Source organism: Olea europaea, chromosome 4 (assembly GCF_002742605.1).
Source record: "Olea europaea var. sylvestris chromosome 4, O_europaea_v1, whole genome shotgun sequence".
Taxonomy (NCBI): Eukaryota; Viridiplantae; Streptophyta; class Magnoliopsida; order Lamiales; family Oleaceae; genus Olea; species Olea europaea.
The window spans coordinates 7,567,727-7,578,470 of record NC_036240.1 but is presented as its reverse complement, the minus strand read 5'-3'; the positions used below and the strand labels follow the sequence as shown (position 1 = coordinate 7,578,470).

At 32.7% G+C, this 10,744-nt stretch overlaps 1 protein-coding gene and 1 pseudogene across 1 annotated transcript; one reads left to right on the top strand and one right to left on the bottom strand.

The window, feature by feature from the left end:
* The first annotated feature begins 1,322 nt into the window (after positions 1-1,322).
* On the top strand, positions 1,323-2,747 carry LOC111394063 (annotated as a pseudogene).
* A 1,989-nt stretch (positions 2,748-4,736) lies between these two features.
* On the bottom strand, positions 4,737-8,872 carry LOC111392974. The gene is made up of 4 exons (XM_023018383.1): positions 8,778-8,872; positions 8,477-8,605; positions 6,202-6,708; positions 4,737-5,196 (listed from the first exon to the last, which is right to left on the bottom strand). Exons 1-4 carry the CDS (start codon positions 8,870-8,872, stop codon positions 5,034-5,036), a joined length of 894 nt encoding a protein of 297 aa, XP_022874151.1. The 3' UTR covers positions 4,737-5,033.
* Positions 8,873-10,744: the final 1,872 nt, after the last annotated feature.

The following is a 10,744-nucleotide window of genomic DNA, read 5'->3' as shown; positions in this document are numbered from 1 at the left end:
TATACTGATCGACATTATATCTGACATTCAATTAAATTTTGATAAATTATAGTTTTTTTTTTCGGGTTAATTATATGAATGGTAATTGAACTTTATCCTATGTTACTACTTAATCACTGAACTTAAAAACGTAACTCAATGGTCATTGAACTTCGTCAAGTGTTAATACTTCATAACTGAACTTTAAAATGTATCTCAATGGTTACCGAACTTTGCACCATATTACCTTTCCGTCACTCAACTGAAAAAATCCGTTAAGTCCAACAAACGGTGTCAACTTGAATGACGGATAGGTAACACGGTGCAAAGTTCGATGACCATTGAGATATATTTTAAAGTTCGATTATGAAGTAGTAACATTTGACAAAATTCAATGACCATTGAGTTACATTTTTAAATTCAGTAACTAAATAATAATATGGTTGAAAAATCAAATCGACCTCAGTTACATTGGCACTATTCGAACATTTTTGTACTTTTATTTAATCTTTCTTCGTCAATTTCTTTTAGCGTTCCAACTGTTTTTCTTTCAATCTATTTATGCGGAGTTTGAGATACGGTGAACTGATACCAGTTGATCTAAAAATCAAACATACATTTTCACGGTGATGGATGAATATTAGCAACAATTCTATTTTTATTTAATTTATAGGTCTCTGATTTTTGTTTCCTCTTTTTTCACTTCATCTTCTTTTATTTCTTCTTTCATAGAGGTCAATTTGAGAAGCTTAGCCCTTGTTTGATCCCATTTTGAGGGATAAAATGAATTTTTGAATAGTATATTGATGGAAAATGTGTAATTAAAAAATAAGAAATTTTTTTGAATTTGCGTGTAATATTATTTTATTGAAAAATGTGTGGTTGAATGATGTCAAATCACTGTTTAAGAATCTATTATTATTATTATTATTATTATTTTAGAAAATGAGATTCTAATTCAATTTAAAAATATATCTTAATGGTCATAGAACTTTGCCCTATGTTACTACTTAGTCACTAACTTAAAAACGTAACTCAATGGTCACTGAATTTCGTCAAGTGTTACTACTTTATAATAGAACTTTAAAATGCATCTCAATGTTCACCGAACTTTGCACCGTGTTATTCATTCGTCACTCAAGTTGACGTCATTTGTTGGACTTAACGAATTTTTTCATTTGAGTGATGGATAGGTAATACGGTGTAAAGTTCAGTGATTATTAAGATACATTTTAAAGTTCGATTATAAAGTAGTAACACTTGGCGAAGTTTAGTGATCATTGAATTACATTTTTAAGTTGAATGACTAAGTAGTAGTGCAAAGTTAATTAACCCAAACTTCCCTTGTTGGATTCAATCAATAGTAGAATTCTTGGTATAAAATTTCTGCTCAAGCGAATCCATTTGTGTGCGAGTGTGAAAGAGAGATGGAAGGGATATCTGTGGTGGATCTTGAAGGCAGGACGTACAAATGCAAATTCTGCAAAACCCCTTTAGTTCTGGCTGATGAACTTGTATCCAAGGTACTTTAATCTGTTAATTCGTGGGAAATTTTTACCTTGTGCAATTGAATATTTTGGATCTGAACTTGATAAATCTTTTTATGCATGGGTAGATAATCGAATAATTTATATTGCTTGCTTGAATTCAGATCTTTTAGCTTTTGTCTCAACTATGAGATTTTCTTTGTTTTTTCTTCCTTTTAGACTTTTTTTGGATTGTGGTAAGATTTTTATGTTTATTTTGTGCTGTGTTATTTGTTCAGGCATTTCACTGCTGCAATGGAAAGGCATACCTCTTTAAAAATGCGTAAGCTCCTCACCGAAATAAAGTTTCTTCATTTATTATGAGAGAATTAAGGTTCTTTTAGTGTCAAGGGATTAAAAAAAATGAAGAAGAAAAAAAGAAAAAAAACACATGGGTTAGTTTTGCAAAGATTTCTTAACTTGGTCTGGTAACGAAAGAGTTATCCACTCATCGTGCACAACAAAGTTCAAGTTCAAGTTCAATTTGTGGACTTCCACTTTGGACTTTCCGGCAGGATACTGAGATTTTCATTTGAGCGATCACTTTGGAAAAAACTAAGTTTGGTAACTAACCCGAAACTTTGCTAGTGTGACTGATAGTGTTTACTGCTTTATGATCAGAGCAAACATCAAAGTTGGAACTGCAGAGGAGAGAATGATGTTTACTGGAATGCAAACCGTAGCAGATATATTTTGATATTTTGCTGCATTTGTGGGCAAATAGTTGGCTGGAAAATTGTAATCTCTTGCATCTGAATAAATTCATTTTCATTTAGACTTCTTCAAGTTGCTTATGAGTTCAATTTATCTAAATATTCTGTTTTAATCTTCCAGGTGACAGCTCACGAGCAGAGCCAGAAATATAAAGAAGGGAAATTTGTTCTTGATAGGTATTGTTTTCACTTTCTTCTTTACCATAAGCATTTTTCTTCTTAGAATTTCGACATTTATATTCCTGTGACATCAATGTTATCGTGTATGTGTATGCTTACCGGAACAGAGGAATGATTGTTGACGGAGACGAGTCTGAATTCAATATTGATACTCATCCAACTAGGAGTGCCGAGGAAGAAAAATAAAATTTATCATCCTTCTAGATGATAATAAATGTTTCTTGATGCTGTAGAGAGATGGCTTGTGCATGTAGATATAAAACTATGAAACTGCTGCTTGTAACGGATGAGAGTATAGCATTATCAGTACTTCATTATAATATAATTAAATTATATATTTATGGATCAATCGGTTATAATCTTTTTCTGGTATAAGGAATTATACAGCAAATGCTATTTCTATTCATGTTAAGGAATGCTGGAAGAATTACTTCTTGAAGTTCTTTTCATGTGTAACTTTATTATCCGAATAATTTGGTATAAAAAGAGGAGGGCATTGTTAAGACTCGGGGTCTGGTCAATTTTATTGAAAGGGGTGGCTCAAATCATTATATGTTGCTCTATATTTTCATATTTATTCAATGTGAAATTTTATCCTTTTATATATCCCGTAAAATGGGGGCTCGTTTTGATCAAACCAATTTTGAAACTGCTTATTGGAGTTTAATGAGCTCTGATAACATGTTAAAACTTGGGTTCCTTTTGAGAAGGTCAACCTTATTAAAAAGAGTGATATAAAAAGGCAATTTATATATTTGAGTGCTACACGATTCTCAGTTAATAATTAATTGAGTTCGAATTCGTATGTGAATCGGATATGGGCTAAGGTGATCAAGTGGCATCCAGCCAGCCATGCCAAAATATGAAGATAGGGTAAAGCAGAGTAATGTCTAATTGAAAGAATGCTAACAAATTAATAATAATAGAAGACAGAAATGGACGAGACATGTGACGACAAAAACCTACCTCCTCCTCAATCGATTGGAGCTTGCCCATATAATTCTACCCGACCAAAGGAGCTCAATTTCTCCTCATTTCGTCTTTTTTTTTTTTTTCTTGGGTAGGTATTTGAGAATTTTATTCAATATATTGATTCAAGCTTTCAGTGAAGATTTTTTTCGTTCCCTCTTCCAATTCGAGAACCTTCGCAATTATGCACATTTCCCCTGGCTGTACCTCTCCAAGGTCGTGTAATTTTCCAAATTTGACTTGCCAATTAGGTCATCTCAGTTGAAGTTCGCAAGATTTTAATTTTTTCAATAAATTGAGCCGAGCTCAGCAGTTTTCAGTGTTCTTGTTAATTACAAAGACATGAGCAATCAAGTTCTAGTTTGTGCTATTGGGTGAAAACTTCAATTCCTTTGTTAGAGGAGGTTATTCACCAACTTTTTCAATGCTGTTATAATCTTCTAATGTTGAAAATTTCCGTTCATTGGTTAGAGGAGGTAATTAACCAGCATTTTCAATGTCATCGTAATCTTCAAATGTTTTGACAAATGGGATGTGGTGTTATATTGTATTGTATTTGTGGGCGATTTCTCATCCCAGCTTAAGAAGCACCAATACTTATAAACTTGTTACGTATCCAATCCTATGGAGCACCAATACTTAAAAATGTGTAGTAATTCTAATAACATGTTAAGACTTGGATTTCGTCGTGTAGCACTCATATATATATATATTTGTGTGTGTGTGTGTGAAGTAATTTGATAACTCAATTAAATATACAGAGGAGTAGCACTCAAATATATAAATTGCCCAAAAGAGAAAAAAATAGCAGCACTGAAGTAATTTGATAGAGAAGAAAAAAATAAATAAAATGGCAATGACGTCAAAAAATTGTTACGATATCTTTTCGATTTAAATTAATGCAAGTGCACTGTCAATAATAAGTAGTAAAATAAATTTTGAGTCTAAATATCGTTCTCATAAACATTGTACTAATTCAAATTCGAATTAACTTAGCTTTAATTGAAACAATAGAAATTTGTGATTTTTTTATAACTAAACTATGATCTAATGATCTACTTATGAATGTAAGACCTAATTTAACTTAAATCAATGCAAGATTATAATTAAACGCAAGTTTCATAAAAATATGATGATAAAAACCTACTCGGATCCCGAATTCACTTATATCCAAATTTCATCCTTCTTGATCCTTCTTTCTTTTTCAATTAACCCAAACCAAGTAGAACTCAATATTTTGATGATGTAGAAGTTTAGTAATATAATCCGAATAAATGCACAAAACGTATTTGTCAGCATTCGTATCCGTGCTTTCTTAGACTTCAGTCTTTGCAGATGGCCTTACTGAAACCATGTATACTAGGTCGCATCAACTCAAACAGAAAAATGCCATAAGAGTACAAATGTTATGATACAGAGATAGAAAAGTAAATATCATAGGACCTGGCACCAAATCCACTATATCATATTAGTCTCCAGAAACTGCTACATCTAGACTAAAAGAAAGCTAATAATGAACTTGCGGTTGCAATGTTCTTAATCCTGTGACGCGCAATAGCTCAAAAGAACATCCTGAAAGGGGTCGGGGAATAAATTTGTAATTTCATGACAGAAGAGAGTAAGCATATCCTAGAGAGACATTCGGGCGATCTTGTAACTTTGCTTCTCAGAGAAAGCCATTAAGCTCCCTGGACTCTGTCCTTGAATCCTGTGAGGTTTGAGCCCTCTTCATGAGTCTTGAAGAGCTCTGCCTACGCCGCTCATTGTGGCCTGCTAAACGCGTGCGGCAACTCCTCTTTGTCTGATCGAATTCTGAGACCTCGTGAAATCTTAATAGCAAAGACAAGTACATTTCAGCAAACATTTGAAGAGACATATATATTACGGTAGAGGAGAACAGTCCTCAACTGAACCTTGAATATATGCAGACATTATCTTGAACTCTTCTATATTGTGATTACTCTCTTCAATCAGATCAAGAAAGTTGAGCTCAGATACAGAGAAAAGAAGACCCTTGAGAATAATTATTTGACCAGGAGGAAGTCATTCTCCTATATTGCTCGACTGAACTCTATCTCCCTGGTTTTCAGTTTACTGTGGTAGAGTATAATTATGCAGCAGCGATGGTTCTTCCTACTTTCTCATTTTAAGACTAAAAATGGAGAAAGGGTGGAGAGATTTCCACTTCATTCTCAACAGTTGGAGACGTAAAATTAGGCATGAGGTTTCAATTAGTCTACCTTATATTTCTTAGTTGTGGACTCTTCGTTGTGGTTCTAGCGAAAAACTTGTGAATTTGAAGTGGTCCTGTTTTAGAGAAACCGGACAGTCTTGTTCCAGTTCTGGGCTATTTTACTGCTAAATTAATCTCAATCACAATTAACTTTTCCATACTGGATGACACAGAAGGTCAATTTCGGTCTAACTTTAGCTTAGCTAGGGAAAAAATTGACTCAAACATCCTAGGTATAGGTAAAAATCCTTGGGTATAAACTTATGTTAGTCATTCAAGAAAGAAGATGAATAAAGAAATTATCTTAAACTGTACACAGTACAGACTCACGAGAGGGCCAAATGCCAATACAAATGCCAGAAGTTGCCAAATTACACTAGGAATAAATACTTAAAATCCCGCAGTGAGCATTTTGCCTGAACTTACAATCAACTATAACCAAGTAAATTTTTGTTTTCAAATATGTTTAGATAGTTTAATTTATCTACTGATACTAAGAAAAGTTAATTATTTTGACCCTAGGTCACAAGCAACCTATTTCAAATGGTGACCAACGAAAACTACTAATTTATTTAAGTAATTTTCGAGAGCTTATCCAAACCTGCTGCACTGCTGACAGAATCTCTGCCTCACCCCTGAAACAATAACCTCAGGAGCCTTGGAATGGATCTCACAAACCTTGTGCCTTTGATAATACTTCTTGCAACCTCTCAGATCAACCTCACACTTGTCCACCACACACCACGGCTGAGCCACCCCTCCACCAGCACCGACCTGAGCACTCATTCCAGTAATACCACCACCACCACCAAGATTAAACCTTTCCTTCGTCAAATTACTCTCCTTAAAATCCTCCATTTCACCCTCTTCTCCCTTTTCTTCTTCCTCAAATCCATTTTCCAACATTTTCTTGATTTTCATTATGGATGAACTGATAATTGCAAAGAGATGGCAAGTTGTAATAATGAAGCTCAAGGCATGGTGAGAAAAAGGTAGGAAGAAAAAGCAAGAAACAAGTACATGTTGAGATAAAAAGAGAGTATAAGGTTTGTGATGACCACAAGGGCCATTACCTCCCACACCAAACTCCTCTCTAAATGTGTATGTACTGTTCACATTTACATACAAATTTAACACTTAACAGGTATTGAAATTGTGATAGTTTATCACTGATTAAAGTTGGTCCTCACAGGGTACACTTTCAATAATTGGAATATATAGATTACCAGGTGTCCCTAGACATAATAGCTTATGTTACATTCAAATATATATACAGGCATGTATATATTTCATTCATTTGATTGATTTTATATATTAGCTTTAGCTTGCTCATCTAAGTCAATAGGGTAAAGGAGCTAGTCGCCAAAAACGAACTTCTGGGCTGAAGAGGAGCCTGATGAGTGCCTCTACTCGAGCATGATGTATTGGAAACTAGCAAAAGAAGGGAGAAAGTTTATTTTTGAAATAAAATGAATGTTTTCAAGATCCACCCTAATGTCATTATTGAATTGATTCCCATTAAAACAATGCATATACATTCTGTATGTGTTGTACCCAGGTACATAAGAAAAAATTAGTTATACTCTTCAACAATTACAAAATAGTTCTCAACTTTTCATTCATAACATTTGGATCTCCAAATGCTTGATTCCGTCGTATCTAAGTTATCAAAAAGCGGTTTCCATCTATTTAATTGTTAAAAAGTCAAATTTTAGCTAAAATTACTGCTGTGTTTTATTACTTATTTTATTTTAATATAAAATATAAAAGAAAAAAATAACAACAACAACAATAATAATAAATTAGCCAGCCAGCCAATTGCCTCAATTTTCAACACCAATGGACCCCGCCCCGTGATGTTCTCCTATAAGCTCATCCAATCTTCAAAACCAATGGCTAAACCCTCCAATCATCTTCTCCAAATCTTTTTCAAGTTCAAAAAATGACATTGCTTTACCTACGTCAATTATTTAGCTTTTGCGAGGGTTAATGCTATTTGACACCCATCTAGGTGGTATTAAATGAGAGATACGATTATATGAATCACATAATTTCGATTTCAATTAAATCTAGATAGGTGCTAAATAACATTATTCATTATAAAATATAGAGGAAAGCATTACTAGAAAGATGTTTATTCATTATTTCGGGTTCAAATGATTGCGAGTCCCTTTATTCATTTTCACAACCATATTTGATAATGAATCACTAAATAGTGCTCACAATTGATGATGAATAACATTACTTGATTTACTAAAATACTACTACAATTAACAAGGAGAGGCAGGGACGGATTTGGGGGGGCAGGGCAAGGTTGTAGCCCCCCCCCCCCAAGGCCAACAACTTTTTTCAAAAGGTATTTTTTTATTTTTTTTGGTAAAAAAAATTAGTTTTTTATGTGTAAATTTATTTTTTTTCCACGTAGTAGCCCGATTTAAAATTTTATAGCCCGGTCTTGGATCTAATCCTAGATTCGTCCCTAAGGAGAGGAATGGAAACATAACTTTACTACTTGACGGTCTAAAAGTGGAAATTGAGCAAAATGGCTTCCTTTTTCTTTTTCGATCAACCCCAAAAAAAATAAATGAAAAAGCTGATTCACTTGTGAGAGAAAAGCTAATGAAAAATATAAATAAATATAAATTTACCCATGTATGTAATTAAAATTAATTGTTAACTTTTTTTTTTATAAAAATTTAGATTTTAATTCTTACCAAACAGGGATATACTAAAGAGTACGTGGATGAGGAAAATCGGTGAGTCGGTGGTTACGGGTTTAAACTACAAGACTTCATCTTGTTTAAGATCAAAACAATTTTTAAAGCTCCTTTGACAAAGGTTGATGAAATTATAATTAAAAATTGTGGAAATTGCACTAGAAGCTCCAAACCTTTAAAACATTAGCAGATTTTCCCCAAATCTTTGAAACATTAGCAAACTTTTCCCAAACATTTGATTTGTTGAAGCCGTCACCCCCACCCTTTCCAAACATTGCAGGTGAAGTCCTTTTAGACGGTTGCCATCCACAATTCAATTAGTTGACCAAAAATTTAACTTTGACCACATTTTTAATATTTTAAGAAGGGGTAAAAGAGTAGATGTCCAATTATCACATTAAATAATAATTAAATTAAAAAATAAAAAAACACAACCCCCTATCTTCTTCCTCTCACCCACCTCCAACTCAAACAGCCATTGGTCCGATCTCTATCAAAATCAGGCTCCACCTTCAGTCCAACGACTTCACTGTCAAAGTGCTCCTTCCGTGACATCCCAAATTTTCTAATAAAGATTTTTATATTTTAGAGAGTTTGTTTTTAACTTTAGGAACTTAATTTAATGATAGAATAAATGTTATTAGGGATTGTAATTAAAATAATATTATGAAGATTGAAAATGCAATTCTATAATTGAATATTTGCCCAAGGGTTAAATATGCAATTTTATAAACAAAGAAAGAATTGCATATGTGGTCCAAGGTCTAAAGATGCAATTTTATAACCAATCAAAAAATAACACATTATCCTAGGGATTAGATGTGCAATTTGTGAAATTGCACAACTAACCCCTAACAAAAACTATAGATAGGGGATACTTATGAGATTTGCCATACCTTGTCTCCCATCATTTTCACTTCTTAAGGTATGTATTTTCTTTAAGTTAATTACTTCGAAAAAAAATTTTAGTGAAATTATTTATTTATTTATTTTAAGTACCTAGTTGGTTTATAAATAGGAATTAAAATGTGTGGTTTTAGGGTTCTTTAATGGTTGATAAAAGATAATATTATAGTTAGTTTAATCAATAAAAATCAAGGAAGATAAATTATAATTTTTCCATTTCAAAATCTTAACTTTGGAAATTTTAAAATTTATAAATTAGCTCAAGATATATTGAGTTTTAGTTTATTTTGCTTGCATTATTAAAGATTGTATAAAATACATTTGGGGGAAATGTAGTAAAGAAGGAGTGAGTAGGGATAGAAAATAACTTGGTATAATAGTTGTCAATATCATCATGATAATGGTTATGAAAATTGGGCCACTATTATATTTATATATATAAACATGGTAAATTTAAATGGGAAGAAAGAAAACAATTAGTACTTGAGGCTTAAGCTTAAATTACTTTGATCTAGTTTTGTGATAAGATATGAAGAAAAAATTGCTATAATGCATAGTATCAATGATGAGATATGATGGAAATGTGGTAAAGAAGATTATGGATTGAATAAGAAAATTTACTAATGGGTCTAAATATATATAAATACACACACACACACACACACACACTTGTGTTAATTGAAATGAAAAGTGGATCAAGCATGAAATAGGAAAATAATATGGTAGTACATTGGCTAGCTTAAATCGCACGTGTAATAATTTTATGGAGGTTATTTAATGACGGTAACAAAAATTTCACTTATATTATTATTGTTTATTACTATTAGTTGATGGTAAACTAATTTCATTATTTTTTTTTGGGTATATTATTAAGTAACATAAATTATCTTAGAAATAATAAGATAAGATATGATTAATATAAAGGTTATTGTATCAATGTAGACATCGATCAAGGAAGTCGCGAAAAAGGTAAATATGATGTTTTTCAACTACAGTACAAGATACATTAATATGTGTAATTATGTTTTTATATGTGCTTGTCTCTTTTTACCATGTGACATGGTAGCATGTTACATATGCATTGAGTTTATTTGGAAAATGTATGTATAATTACGTTTTCAAGATCATACATACTTTTGTTATCATGCTAATTGAGTTGTAATTGAAAATTTTGAATGTGAATCACATTATAGATGTACCGTACTATTGTATCCGAATAACTATACCGCTTGAGGCTCCTGACTGTCATTAAGGGTAGCCAAGGATAAGGTATTGGAAGTTCGGCACCTATATATACAAGCGGTGTCAAGAGGTCCCTTGATGGCCTTGGGACTGCGGATAGGCATTTGAAGCACTGCATATATGTGTAGGTCAGGCCTTGAATTTGTATATATGATATACTGATGTGACATCCTCGGTGGGCAACGATGGATGCGTAGATATTGGTTTGCGGGCAAGAAAAGCCATGTTAATTTTGAACTCATTCGGTGCACTATAATAAGGATTTGGGCCCATGTATAC

Bases quoted from the DNA above. Each gene is read 5' to 3' on its own strand.
- LOC111392974 (XM_023018383.1), bottom strand. From the start codon at position 8,872: ATGTCACGGAAGGAGCACTTTGACAGTGAAGTCGTTGGACTGAAGGTG. The intron at 6,709-8,476 runs GTGCAATTTCCA...AAATGTGAACAG, and splicing joins TTAAAGGTTTGGAGCTTCTA to TACATACACATTTAGAGAGG. The intron at 5,197-6,201 runs GTTTGGATAAGC...TTTGCTATTAAG, and splicing joins TTCTGTCAGCAGTGCAGCAG to ATTTCACGAGGTCTCAGAAT.